Here is a 13676-nt window from a genome sequence, read left to right on the forward strand (position 1 = left end):
TCTCGGGTGGCGCGCGGGTGTGTCAACATAAACAAGTCGCGCGACTACGGCAACGTGTTCGCAACGGATCGAAGCCCCGTGGTCGACGACATCCCGTGAAATCGATGGCTTATCACTACCGTCTTTTCTACGCTACGCTGGCCACAAGACAGTGCTGGCGTTGCAGACAGACAACGGGCAAGCTAGTGCGCTGACGTAGTACGTTGACGTCACGAACAGCTTCCCCCGGAGGCATCGCCTCGTACGATCACCGATCCGATCGCCCGTGTCGATGGCAACGAAACGAGAAAAGTAAACTCTGCGTTCGCACCAGCCAGCGCGTTTTTGTTTTGAATCGAGTACCAGTTACCAATCCGGTAGCGCAGGACCGGAGCCGCATGTTGGATGCGTTTGATGGTGATGATGATGATGATGATGATGATGGGTGGTGGCAAAAAGGCAAAACATCGAATCATAACTAAATGGGTGGAACGGATCTACACCACAATTCATAGGATCGTCCGTGGCCTTCTTATAAATAACCGATCATTCGAGCAAGCGCCTTCAATGTGCAGTTGATTATCAGCTCGATCACACACCGATTCGGACGATCTACGCGATTCATTTGGAGCATAAATTGGAATATCAGAATCGCAAGAAGCAGTCACAAGTGCAGTGTAAAGTACGCACAATCACCAACAACAATGAGTGCCTTCATCGATAGTAAGCACGGTGTGAGCCGAATGTAAGTATCCTGTTGCTTAGATCGTCCTGTTGCACGTGACCTACACCTAGCGGCTTTCTGAGGGAAAGGATAGTGGAAAAGTGTGCCACAAGTGCTGTGTTCTCGCGAGTGTGTGCTTGGGTTGAATCAATTACCAGCTTCACAATTGCTCCTTCATTGCCAGCAATCACAGGGAAGCGGTTTGGAGCTACTGTATCACTGCCCTACGCCTTCACCATGGCCAATTCGCGCTATTCGCGCTACTCTTTGGCCCTGTACAGCATCCATCCATTGACACACGGTAGTCGAGGCGATGATGATGATGGTCATTTTAATTAAGAGCCAGTGGTTGGCGCAAATTAAATACTCTCGTACGCTCTGGCCCTTGTTGGGTTGCAAAAGGGGCTTGGCAACAATTTGCAAGCTGTACAAGAAACAGGAAACAGAGAGATGAATTGCTATTCGTCCGTGATGGAGGGCTCGTCGCTGGTGTATCGATGGTGCAGCGCCAGCTGTAGCTGGAATATGCTCGAAACATCTCAGCTGGACACATGGAAACGTGATGATCATGATTTTGAAAATAAAATGTTCAGCCGAGAAGCAATCATTTGCACGCCTTCCTGCCTGAAACGCCTGTCTGGAGCTGTAATCAGAAAAACAAGTTACATCAGCTAAATCAGATCGATCATAACAAATCATGCCATACGTGTTTGTCGGACTCGATGAATTGGCATCACTACCAACCCCCCCCCCCCCCCCCTCCTGCGAGGGGTCATGTTTTTCAAAACGCTCTCGTCTCTCGACCTTCGTCTAATCAATGTGATGCAGGGCCGATAGAAACAACGGCTCGATAGCGCTGGCTGGCAGAGTGCATGTGGTGCTCGTTTTACTAGCTGCACTCTAGAGACGGGAATGCAGCGGTCTACGGATGCTTTTGTTGATGAGGACCTGTCTGCTGATAGTGGGTGATGCACAGGGTGGGTGTGATAATTGGTGTAACCAAAACGCTAAACCCTAGCTCACCTTCACATGGTTTGTTCCGATCGAACAGCATCGATCGATGAAACAGCAACAACAAGCAGTTGTTGATCACCAATGTACCATTCTGCATCGCTGGCTTAAGCCTCTATGCAGTAAGGATCTTTGGAGACATGAAGACTACACCATACTCAGGAAATGTTTGCGAAATCGTAGCAGTCCACGACCCGAAAACACAGTAACCTACGATCGTAACTGCTTAGAACCTCCAACAACTCTAATATCAACTCAATTACAACATATTTGCATGCTCCCTGAATGATTTCCCGATAAAAAAAAGCATCAAACAAAGACAAGGGGATACTGGGTGATCTACTTGTTGTCGCATAAACTTTGCCGGATCGCCAGCGGATGTTTTTCGCATCATCCTTTACGACGAAGAATCCTTGACCCGCTTCCTGCAACCTCCTGCATCTCTCAGTTCCCCACCACCACCAGCAACTACAACTGCTGCCGCTGCTAGTCCAAGCTCTCTCTCTCTCTCTATCCCTTATCAATCCGCGGCCAAGTCGCATTAGCGATTGAGTGATCTCGCGCGAGCTTATTTGTCTCCCGCCGCCTTCACTGTTGCAGACCCATTGACGTCTTCATTGGTGCCAAGATGGTGCCACAAAACAACTTGTTTTGCTACCGTCCCCCGTCCTCCCCGCCCCCGTTTTCCCGTTCCATCATGCCCCCATACGGAGGGGGGATTTTATTTATTGAATAACCATCATGCGTATTAACTGGGCGCAATCATACAAAACACCGTGGAGTAGTGAAGTGTGCCAGAGGACAAAGCATCGAACACAATTCGCAAAACAGAACGACAAACTCGTAACTCCGGTCAGCGGGAGAACGAGAACGGGGAAGAGAAGGAAATGATTATGCGTTGACAATTCTTTTCCTGGTTCCATTTCGGAGGCTCGTTCACGACACGATCGTTCATGCATTGGCGCGCACACCGTTCATCCTCCCCCCCCCCCCCCCTCGACGTTATTGTGGCGCGTGCCACTTGAAGCACACAGAACTGATTCATAAATTCTTATTGCTTATCCAACGGTGACCACTTGGAGGGGATAGTGCGAGGCCTTTCTGTTCTGGGTGCCTCTCTCCTGGGTGATGACGTTCAGCAATGCCAGGAATGCGGCCAGCGGGGCGAGATGCAGCTTCCGGGATGGAGACAGTAACCGCACGCTGCACCATTTGCAACTGTTGCACTTGTCATAATCAATTTAATTGCACCGCGAGCGACCGACAATACCTTTCGGTGTCCACCATTGGCTTCCGTCTACCGCCGCCTGCGAACCGGCCCCGGGGCAATCAGCAACCATTAGCCGCGTCGTCATCGTTGTCGTCGTCCAGGCCGCTTCCTTCTGCATCTCGAACACAGGAGGAGGAGGAGAAGCACAAGAGCCGGCGTAAACAAGACCCGGCGTGTTGCCGGACTGACCGTTAAACCGTAATCAGTGCTCCGGCTCGGCGCCAATTCGACAAAGCTCGGCAGCACTCGTGGCGTAGTGGCAGCGGGTGGGAGGGGGTGAAGTTGATGAAAGCTTTTATGCTACCAACTGCCCCGGCCAGGCACACAGTTCCAATCGAGAGGTGCCAGTGAACGGACGGACGACCGGACTCGAAGCGAAGGAATCTCAAAGTCTTACGCGTTCGAGGGGCGTCTGATTTTTTTTTTAAGGGAAAGTCCAGGACAAGTGACGAACTGGAAAAGGCAAAAGCCACCAGTTCTTGTGAAAAGAGGCACCGCGTTGTTCGTGATTGACGCTCGCGTGATCGACTAGTACCAGTTGAGTAATCGGAATTCGCGAAACGGGTTCCCTTGTATTGGAGTGAATTTTTTTTGAACCAAAAAAGGACAACGTAATGAGTAAATTCAGTGGCCTTCAGAATGGTGTTGCAGCCACCAACGGTGTACACCACATCACCAATGGCCATCATCATCAGCATCATGCGATGAATGGCCATACCGGCGCGCAGGTACCACACGGAGCACGAAATGGTACGGAGTATCGGAGTGTCGAGTCGGTGGCCGTCGGTGGTCCGTTCAATATGCCGCGTACCGAGCATGTTGGGTAAGTCCGCCGGGGTGGGGGAATGGTAATGAAACTGGATCCGGAATGGAAGAATACCTGCAAGTGCCCCGACGACTAGTGGGCTAGCAGAGGCGGTTGTGGCACTGGAATTGAAGCAAAGTATATTAGTCAAGGAACGTTGACTTCTCGTTGAATAGAAAGTGCGCCTAATGCGTATTGTGTCTGCGAGTTGTTCGCTCTCTATCGTTGGAACTTCCTCGAAAGCAAGAATATCTGTGAGGACCTTTGAGTTCAGCGAGTGAGTCTCACCGGATGCACCCCCAAAATGGCTTCGGAACTGATCAGAAAGCAAGCAACCTGGCCGGAAGCTTATCGCGGGGATCCAAATCCAACCAAAGAGCGCCACCGAAGGATCCCGAGTCCCCTTTCTTATCATCGCGACGGAGACGGTGGTGCGTCACTAACGCACACATCAAAGTATGGCGCAGCCCACGCGGTCCGTGGTCCGAGGGGCTTATCAATCCGGGTGGCTGGCGACCGACCGGGCGGATCGAGAAGGTTCCGCTCGGCTGCACCTTACCGATGCGATGCGAAAACATGGGGTCAGCCTGGTGGTGCCCCTGTTGTCGATTGACTACAGGAGAGCGCTCGAGAGAGCGAGTGAGCGAACGAGCGGGCTCGCGATCGTGGTTTTCTGTGGGCTCGCCCCACTCAGGGGTCAGGTCACAATGTGGCGTCTAGGGCTGTGTCTCGCCGCCGCTGATAGCGACACCTCGCGACACCTTAATGGCTTGTGTGTCTCGATTATTGTTTGGGGGATTTGTTCCACGGCATCGCAATGCGCTGCGCTTCAGACCGTTCGATCGCTCTTCGTGAATGGATTTTCAATTAATCGATCGTTGATGTGGCAGGTCCATCATCATCATTATCATCAGCTGCATCAGAGCACCTTCTTAATGATCTTCTCACAATCTCCGTTTCTCTCTCTCTCTTTTATTCGCGTTCTCCTTTAGGTACACCTATGATATACTGAAGGAGATCGCTAATCACCTGCTGGAACGGACAGAGCTTCGCCCGAAGGTGGGCATCATTTGTGGCTCGGGACTTGGCACGTTGGCCGACCAGTTGACGGATGTGGACAGCTTCGACTACGAGACGATTCCGCACTTCCCTGTCTCGACGGTAGCGGGCCACGTTGGTCGGCTTGTCTTCGGTTTCCTGGCCGGTATACCGGTTGTCTGCATGCAAGGGCGCTTCCATCACTACGAGGGCTATCCGTTGGCCAAGGTATGTCCATCAAAGTCCGCTAGAAGTGCACAGCATCCACAAACTAACCTGTAATTGATCCGTTCCCCCGTAATTTCCAGTGTTCGATGCCGGTTCGCGTGATGCATCTAATCGGCTGTACGCATCTGATCGCCACGAATGCGGCCGGTGGTGCAAATTCCCAGTACCGTGTCGGTGATATTATGCTGATCCGGGATCACATCAATCTGATGGGCTTCGCCGGGAACAATCCACTTCAGGGACCGAACGATGAGCGGTTCGGGCCGCGGTTCTTCGGAATGGGCAAAGCGTACGAGCCACGGTTGATTCAGAAGGCGAAGGAGATCGGACGGCAGATCGGGATCGAGAATGAGCTGCGCGAGGGTGTGTACACGTGCCTTGGTGGGCCGAACTTTGAAACGGTGGCCGAAGTGAATATGTTGAAGATGCTCGGGGTGGACGCGATCGGAATGTCGACGGTGCACGAGATCATTACGGCGCGCCACTGCGGGATGACGTGCTTTGCGTTCAGTCTGATCACCAACATGTGCACGATGAGCTACGAGGAGGACGAGGAGCACTGTCACGATAGTATCGTGGGGGTGGGCAAAAACCGTGAGAAGACGCTCGGTGAGTTTGTGAGCCGGATCGTGAAGCACATTCACTGTGAGGGGAAGAAGTGAGAGACGGGAGAGAGAGAGAGAGGTTTGGGTGCCGCTAGAATACTTTAATTAGTGATTAATTTAGTGCTGTAAGTGTATGTAGGTAGCATGTTTTATGAAAATGACTCCACGGGGAGCTGTAATAAAAAGAAGCGAATCTAATGTTTACCATAGGAACCGGTTGACTGTCGTTGTTTTTTTATGGGGCCTGGAATTGATGTCTTCATGGTGTGCGCCAAAGGTCGCTCTGCGCGCTCTGCCAAATTTGCAGCAAAATCAACTCCTGGGGCGGTCAGCGGTACCACTCAAACCAATTGCCTCGCTAAACGACATCAATTCAATTTAGCTCGTGCGAGAAGGGGAGCGGAAGGGGGTGAGTGTTGTGCGCAAATTGATTCCACTCCCTGCGGATGCGGATCACACTCGGCTCGGCAAATCGGGTTTGGGGAGGGTGCCCAGATCGCTATCCCAGTATCCTCTTTATGGGCGGCATCATGAAGAGAGTAGCGCAAATTGGTAACGTTCGCGAGGTCCTACTCTTGGAAACTCCATTTAACGTTTAGTGCTTCGCGTTCTAAGTATACTGAGGAGCTTTTTCCACCACTCTAGCGTTCTCTGTTGGTCGTACTCGATACTAATTTATATTCCGCAAACATAAAAAGGAAGTTCAAAGGAGGCGCCTGCGTTTTAAATTTAAATAAACACACAACGGAAGCCATTTGTCAGTCAACCATTCCTCTCGTTTTCCTTCCATTAATTTCCACTTACAATTTCCTCGTTATTCTCGGGAAAACCAATCACAAAATCCGTTCATCATGATGTGCTCCAAGGGTTAGAACCAGAGCGACAGCTTCCACAACGAGCGCGCGCACTGCGTTATCACGTGAAACGTGCTCCTAAACTGACCAGTAGCAGCAGCAGCAGCAGCAGCTGATTTATCATCTAGCTCCCGCGGTGGCCGCTGATCGGGTAGTACCGTTCGGACAGCCAACGTGAACGGACCATCATCCGCGCTGTTCCTCAACGGAGTACACTGTGCGATCCGTAGTGCAATCAAAGCAATCCCCGAAAGAAAAAGTGTGTAAAGTGTTTCCTGAACGTTGCCGGAGAAGGAGAGCATCGCCTGCTGGGCCGAGGAAGATGAGCGAGGAAGTGTTGAACCGTAATGGCAGTGCCAACGGAGTACCAGTGCCAGTGGAGTCGCCTGCGCAGCAGAAACGATCGAGAGGTTCGGTGAAGGATAGCACTAGGTAGGATAGTGATCCAGCTTGTCCAGCAGTAACAGCGGCACAGTTCTCGCCGTAACGGTTGTCTAGATTATGGCTCGATATACCAGATTAACATGCTGGGGCAAGGTCAACAGTGCATTAGCATACAAAACCAGTCACTAGTCAGTTCAAAGCATCTCGTGTGTGTGCGTGGCTTTCTCTGTTCTGGCCACCCTCTGCCAGCATAGAACTTTGTTCCAAAATATGCAGAGACCGAACGAAGCCCCGTAACCGAAGGTGATCTCGTTGATCGACGATCCACTCTCCGTTCCGTCGGTGTTGTTGTTGTTGGATCTTTGGTGAATGGGTTTGGAATGCTGCTACCTACGCCTGTCCCTTTTGATTAGAGAGCCACAGCCGTGTGGTGTCGCTTGACATGCTTGGTGCAATTATCACGCTCACCGCGGGGGGGGGGGGGGGGGGGGGCGTCAACTGCAACTTGTTCTTTATCCACTCCCTCCCCTTCCCCTTCCTTTGTTTTGCATCGCACACGCGCTAGCTACGGGAGCTACGAGATGATACAGGAAGTGGCCACTTATCTGCTGGAACGCACACGAATTCGACCGCACACGGGCATCATTTGCGGGTCCGGGCTGGGCTGCCTGGCCGATCAGCTGACCGAGGCCGAGTGCTTCGACTACGAGACGATCCCGCACTTTCCGATCTCAACGGTGGCCGGCCATCGGGGCCGGCTGGTGTTTGGTTTGCTGGCCGGTGTTCCGGTGCTGTGCATGCAGGGACGGTTCCACTACTACGAGGGTTACTCGTTGGCCAAGGTAATCAGTGACACGCTGGATGCGGAGGGGAAGGAGATTTAACTCTTTTGAATCGGTATTTCCTTCTTGTCTCTCCTCGCTCTCTCTCTCTCTCTGTTGCAGTGTTCGATGCCAGTGCGAGTGATGAAGCTGGTTGGCTGCACGCACCTGATCGCGACCAACGCCGCTGGGGCCATTAACGAGAGCTATCGCGTCGGGGATATTATGCTGATCCGGGATCATATCAATCTGATGGGTTTCGCCGGTAACTGCCCCCTGCTAGGACCGAATGATGAACGATTCGGACCACGGTTTCTCGGCATGGCCAAGGCGTACGATCCGCAGCTGTTGCAGGTAGCTCGTGAGACAATCCGCGATCAGCTGCCCGGTATGGAGAGTATTCTGCGGGAAGGCGTGTACTGTTGCGTCGGTGGACCCAACTTTGAAACCGTCGCCGAAGGTCGTCTGTTGGCGTTGTTCGGGGTGGACGCGATCGGGATGTCGACGGTGCACGAGATCATTACGGCGCGGCACTGCGGGATGACGTGCTTTGCGTTCAGTCTGATCACCAACATGTGCACGATGAACTACGAGGTGGATGAGGATCCTTGCCACGAGGAGATCGTCGGTGTTGGGCGGCAGCTGGAGACTCGAGTCGGGGGGTTAGTGCAACGAATCGTATCCTTCATCGATAAGCAACCACGTGAAACGAATGGCCAAACGGGCGGACAAGAATGAGAAGAACGAATAAAGAATCCGTGATCACGCTACCAGGGATATTATGTTTTCCATTTAACTACAATCGTTTTGTTCGGTATATTTGTTGCATGTTTTTTGTTTGTTTTTGTTTGTTTGTTTGTCTGTGTTTGCTTTCACGTTTAGTAGTATTGTTTATCATATTATGCTGATGCTTATGCGCGCTTACGGTACCATGTCTTCTTCCTCGTCGTTCTCCTACTTTCGTTTCGTTTCGATTCGTTCCTGCCGGTTAGCTTAGTTCCGGTTCGTTTACGGTTAGTTTGGGTTGCTGTTTTATCATGTGTCTCATGCCTGGTTTTACTGAATTCGTTTCGATTTGCTTGCTTATGTTGCTTGCATTGTGTTCTCATTCACTTTTCCTATTCTAGTTTCAACAGTGCTCGATCTTTCTGTTCGATTACGCTTTTCTCTCCCTGTCTTCAAACACCTTTCCTTTGGGTGCATTTGTTGCATCGCTATCTATGCATGGGCATGGCATTTTATTTCTTCAGTTTTGGTGTCGAATTGAGAGCCTTATTTCCAACCTGGCGGTCGTTTCGTATCATTTTCTTTCCATCAATGAACTTTATCATGTTTTATACCGAACATTTAATGCATAATAATGGCTGCTTCACCTTGTTCCGCCGTTCTTCTTACCAGGAGGAAGTATAATGGGGTTTTCTCGTTCAATTTCAATACAATACGTTAGGTTCATACATACGTTAGTTGGCGAATTTGAGGGAGGGTGTTGTTCTGCTTCGCAATGAGGTTTATCTTTTTTCATCTAACATCTTCGTTTAGTTACTCTCTCTCTCTCTCTCTCTTTCTATCGTTTGTGCTGCCTTCTTCGCGTTCTTGCACGCATTTTCTACATCGAGTGAATTAGATTTATTTTTTTTTCATACAAGTAAGTTTTTGATTTTGTGTTCAATTCAATTTATGTGAACCAATCTCGTCAACGATTTGATGCAAAAGATAGAGAGAGAGAGAATTCGTTCTAACTCTAGCAAAGAAGCAAGTTGATGACTCCTCTCGATTTTTGACTCGTCCTCTCTATATTAAATCCCTAAAAAATCCCCTCTCTTAGATAGCAGGCAATAGAAAACGGGTGTAAGAAGGTGGTAAAAGTGGAATTTCGCATAAAATGGTTTGGTTTGCTTGTTTTGGGAGTTACGCAGTGCTTTGCCACAAGTACCTTCAGTAGTATTTAACTTAGTATTAGGTGAGCATTTCATTTGTTATATGTTTGTTTTTTGGTTTTTGTGGGATTGTAAATATTGGTTCTTGGTAGTCCTTAACATCGTCCCTAGCATCGTTCTCGGTTACCGGATGGAAGTGTACAGCATGATGATGGTAGTGCATAGTAAACCTTCCCCCATCCAATCCGGATCCGGAGTTGTGGAGGAGTTTGAGTAAAAGTTGCTCAAAAGTTAAATACAAAAAAAACCGTTGGACAATCGATTACTTCTCCCTGTCTTCTCCTGGCTGTGTTGTAATTTTGGAATTAATTTTCAATTTCATTCCCCCTGGAGAGCATTTTCTTATGTTAATGTCTTTTTATTTTATAAAAATGAAACGCATAAAATTACATAATGGAATTCCTAGCTGAGCTTTGGAACTGCGGCTCATCAAACTATCGATCAGCACGCCGTGATCGTTACCAGAGCGCATCGGAACGCAATGCTTGTTTGGTTGGCGATCGGAAGCGTCTGTCTAAACATGTGTCCGCGACGCTAGACGCATCTCTAGCTAAGGTCGATCGGGCCCCCTTTTTTTCTTGACCGCATTACCGTGGCAGAAACCAACGATTAGCCTTTGTTGTGTGCGAATGGACAATTGTGACCGACGATCGATCGTACAGTGACGACGCACACGCCACTGGGGCACATCTGTTGGCTGTCTAATCATTTCACCAGTTCGACAGGCCCGCCACGAGCGACAGCGATAGTGGGCAAAACCTGCGCTACGACACCACACCCAAGAATGCACGTCATAGACAAAAACAATGGTGGCCTCGTGCCCCAGGAGTAGCGATCCTGCTTTAAAAAATGCGGCGAAAGGTTAATGGCGAGACATGATAGCCGGGCGAACCGACACAGAGCGCGACAAGAGCGATGGTGCATGGTGTGACCAAATGCTATCAGGTCGTTTGTATGTAGCCGCCATTGCGCAATTTTTCATTCCAGCTGGACGCTAGTAATCCGCCGAACGCGTCATCGGGAACTTTTTCAGACAATGAACGTATCACAAACTGAATCAAACCAGAGAGAAACGAGGGAAACCAAACCAATACCATAATACGAACACATACGGATAGAATGAGAAGAGAACGAAACACAAAATGATAACAGATAAAATAAGAAAGAATAACTCACAATTCATTGTCCGCTTTATTCAGCAACACTTCGCTAGCAATATCCTGGGTAGCGTCTTCTCGCTTCTGATCCTGCCTCTCAAACTATAGAAGGCGTATGGGTAGGGGGAACTAATAATAATATGTTTTCTCTCCACACTGCGCACTTACGCTAAGAACATTCACACTTTCACTGCACTCTCCACGGGGGTGTTTCGCGATTTGTTTTTTTTCTCTTCTATTCTAATGCATCCCCTTTCGTCGTTTGCTCGGTCACTTTCTCGTGTTTGTCCTTTGAATTAGCTGCTACCGCTAAGGAATTGCCCTAATCCTGTCACTTTTCCTTTCCTCGATTCTGCAGTTCTGTGTTTAGCGATTGAATCAGTCGCTCGAGAAGATGAATTCATCGAGCCATTCTCATAGCACACACCACCGAGCCTCCACAATCGAGTGTTGCCACTCGTACTCGTACACCGTACTGGCACATTCGAGAACCGAACATGCTTACACTTACGTTTAAATAAATAAGTTATTTACCAAACACACAAAAACGGAGGAGTAGTACAGTAGAAAGCGGATAAGGAAGGAAAAAATGGAAATCATAATTACAACATTAGAATGAGTTCATGTACACAGTGTAGTGTCTCCGGAGGGTGAATGATCTGCTTCCGTGTCGTGTCACAAAACTGCACACCCGGGACAATGTATAGAGAATATTAGGAAAGAAATGATGGGGGGGGGGGGGGGGAAATGGAACCCCCAAAACTAATAAACTACTAGAATAGCAGCTAAAAGGTAGCTAAACTTTGTTAATCTCTAGTTTCTAGACTCGCTCAACTACGTTACGTTTCCCTGTCTTAAGGAAAAGTGGGGCGCGTTCACTTTCGTTCGCGAATCGTTCGGGATCGCCATCGCGCCGTTCTGCAGCCTAAATGCTTTGCACCATCCATCGTGGGGTGCATTTTGGGGGGGAGCTTTACTTCTGTAGCCGCTTCTTTTGCTCCTTTTCGGCCTTCTTTTCCGCCTTCTTCACCTGCTTCTCACGCTCGCGGCGCTCCTTCTCGTTCTGCTTGCGCTCCTTTTCGTTCAGCCGTCGCAGCTCCTTGATGTTGCGTTTCAGGTGCTTCTTATCGTCACCACCGACGTCGAGGATCTTGAAATCCGGTTTATCGAGCTGCAGCAGTGCGCCACCCTCGACCGAGTGCTGCATAAACGCCGGTATGTGATGATCCAGCCCGATACCAAGCAACCATTGGCACACCTAGAGGAGTGAAACAATTGGGTCGTTAATCGTGATCCGTGGTTCGACACGCTATGGCCACAGAAGGTGCTCATCCTACCTGTTCGTTCGACCACTGTTCCACCGGCCCGTTTTTCCACTGGTGCGTGTCACGGATGCGATCGCTCGAGAAGCTGGACGTCGATCCGGACAAATCGAGCGTCCGGCTCGGTGAGTAAGCGCCCGGTGATGTCGATCCACTGGAAGCGCTCGACGGTGAGGGAGGACCCTGATTGCCGGCACCGGCTGGACCACTCGATTGACCCTGCTGGTGATGCTGCTGTGGTTGCTGCTGCTGCCAAGGACCATTGCCTCCTGGAGGAGATAAATTTTGTGGAAGAATGTTTTTCACTGCGGATGAGAGGGAAAAGAAGAGAGAAAAGAAAGCGAAGAAAAACCAAAAGAGTCTACAATTATCTCTTGGTTCGAACTAAAAGCACACACAGCGCACACAAGGATCACTTAGAGATCGTCATTCCTAACACCAATATCACACAACAAACGCAGAACTGACGCATGCTAACAATAACGGTTGCGATCCGGGGGGTAAGGCTCATCTCATCCGTTATTGTTGGTCTACTGAGTCATACTTTCAAACAGCTGCATACCTTTCGGTTGTGCTTCGTTGACTGCCTTTTTGATTTCCACCAGCAGGTTCTGGGAGAGTGAGGCGGCCGGACTCAGGTGCCGCTGCTGATTGATCTCCGAGTAGTCATCGCTCGAGTCGCGCGATGACCCATCATCAATGAGCGCTCCACCGGAACCACGCCGCCCTTCACGCTCAGCTAGCCGCTCCTTGAGCTGTTCCGCCAGCAGCGGTGGTGTTATGCCCTTCAGCCCCTTTGGCCGACGGCTGGGATACATCCAGCTATCACTTGACAGACCACTGTCTTTCAGCTTATCAGTGGACGATCCGAGATCGCTGTCGTACGAGGATGCGTTCAGATCGGAACCGTAGCTCGAGTTCAGCTTGCCATTGTCCGATCCGGCCGCCGAACGATAGATGTTCGGTATCGTCGTGTGTTGCTGCTGCTGCTGCTGCTGCTGCTGATGGTGATCATTGCTGGCTGCGCCACCGTGACCACCGGAGCTACGCTCCTTGTTTACCTGCGCATACACCGGTGGTCCGGCATCTTCGTTACCCTTGATCACCGCCACCTTGCGCGTGACGATCTGCGGGGTGCTGTAGAGTCCGCTGTACTCGTGTGATGCCACGTTACTGCTTCCCGTCACCACTGCTTCATCTTCGCTCTCATCTAGCGCACAATCCGAACCACTGTTACTGTGGCTGCGCTTTCCCGGCAGATTGCGCTTCGCTAGACCGCCCCTAGCTACGAGATCACTTTTGCCCTTGTTGAGCGAATTGTCCAACAGCTCGTGCTGCGGTACGGACGCCACATCCAGATCGTCCTCCTTCGCTACCGGTAGCTTCCGCTCGACCGTAGCCGTTTTACCGTCCTCACCCTCACCGTCCGGGGACAGATCGCTGAACTCGGTATCGGAGAGATCGGTTTCGAGCTTCTGGAAGACGGGCTTGGGCGGTTGCCGGCGGGTCATCTGTGGGGTCAACTTCAGGCTAGTACTGTC

At 50.4% G+C, this 13676-nt stretch overlaps 3 protein-coding genes across 15 annotated transcripts in view; 2 read left to right on the forward strand and 1 right to left on the reverse strand.

The window, feature by feature from the left end:
• The first annotated feature begins 551 nt into the window (after positions 1-551).
• On the forward strand, positions 552-5873 carry LOC126576513 (purine nucleoside phosphorylase). 2 transcript variants are annotated; one of them, XM_050237819.1, is made up of 3 exons: positions 552-724; positions 4782-5055; positions 5136-5873. In XM_050237819.1, the coding sequence occupies exons 1-3, from the start codon at positions 684-686 to the stop codon at positions 5715-5717; spliced, it is 897 nt and encodes a 298-aa protein (XP_050093776.1). In that variant the 5' UTR covers positions 552-683; the 3' UTR covers positions 5718-5873. The 2 variants fall into 2 exon arrangements, with proteins under 2 accessions (XP_050093776.1, XP_050093775.1); XM_050237818.1 differs by lacking the exon at positions 552-724 and adding an exon at positions 3305-3807.
• An 813-nt stretch (positions 5874-6686) lies between these two features.
• LOC126577929 (purine nucleoside phosphorylase-like) lies at positions 6687-8509 on the forward strand. The gene is made up of 3 exons (XM_050240007.1): positions 6687-6946; positions 7464-7740; positions 7843-8509. The coding sequence occupies exons 1-3, from the start codon at positions 6837-6839 to the stop codon at positions 8455-8457; spliced, it is 1002 nt and encodes a 333-aa protein (XP_050095964.1). The 5' UTR covers positions 6687-6836; the 3' UTR covers positions 8458-8509.
• Positions 8510-10828: 2319 nt separating this feature from the next.
• LOC126577927 (uncharacterized) overlaps positions 10829-13676 on the reverse strand; it is a 53109-nt gene continuing 50261 nt past the window's right edge. For all 12 annotated transcript variants that reach the window (XM_050239994.1, XM_050239995.1, XM_050239998.1 and 9 more), the window contains 3 exons: positions 12698-13676; positions 12151-12440; positions 10829-12071 (listed from right to left, as the gene is read on the reverse strand). The exon at positions 12698-13676 is cut by the window's right edge and continues 153 nt beyond it. In XM_050239994.1, coding sequence (XP_050095951.1) covers positions 11787-12071; positions 12151-12440; positions 12698-13676 — 1554 coding nt within the window. In that variant the 3' untranslated portion in view covers positions 10829-11786. The remainder of the gene's footprint in view (positions 12072-12150; positions 12441-12697) is intronic.

The sequence above is a fragment of the Anopheles aquasalis genome, chromosome 3 (genome assembly GCF_943734665.1).
Source record: "Anopheles aquasalis chromosome 3, idAnoAquaMG_Q_19, whole genome shotgun sequence".
Classification (NCBI taxonomy): Eukaryota; Metazoa; Arthropoda; class Insecta; order Diptera; family Culicidae; genus Anopheles; species Anopheles aquasalis.

Excerpts from the sequence above, each read along its gene's own strand:
- LOC126576513 (XM_050237818.1), top strand. The coding sequence starts at position 3,599 with ATGAGTAAATTCAGTGGCCTTCAGAATGGTGTTGCAGCCACCAACGGT. Across the intron at positions 3,808-4,781 it reads CCGCGTACCGAGCATGTTGG|GTACACCTATGATATACTGA; the intron begins GTAAGTCCGCCG and ends GTTCTCCTTTAG. Across the intron at positions 5,056-5,135 it reads AGGGCTATCCGTTGGCCAAG|TGTTCGATGCCGGTTCGCGT; the intron begins GTATGTCCATCA and ends CGTAATTTCCAG.
- LOC126577929 (XM_050240007.1), top strand. The coding sequence starts at position 6,837 with ATGAGCGAGGAAGTGTTGAACCGTAATGGCAGTGCCAACGGAGTACCA. Across the intron at positions 6,947-7,463 it reads TCGGTGAAGGATAGCACTAG|CTACGGGAGCTACGAGATGA; the intron begins GTAGGATAGTGA and ends CACACGCGCTAG. Across the intron at positions 7,741-7,842 it reads AGGGTTACTCGTTGGCCAAG|TGTTCGATGCCAGTGCGAGT; the intron begins GTAATCAGTGAC and ends TCTCTGTTGCAG.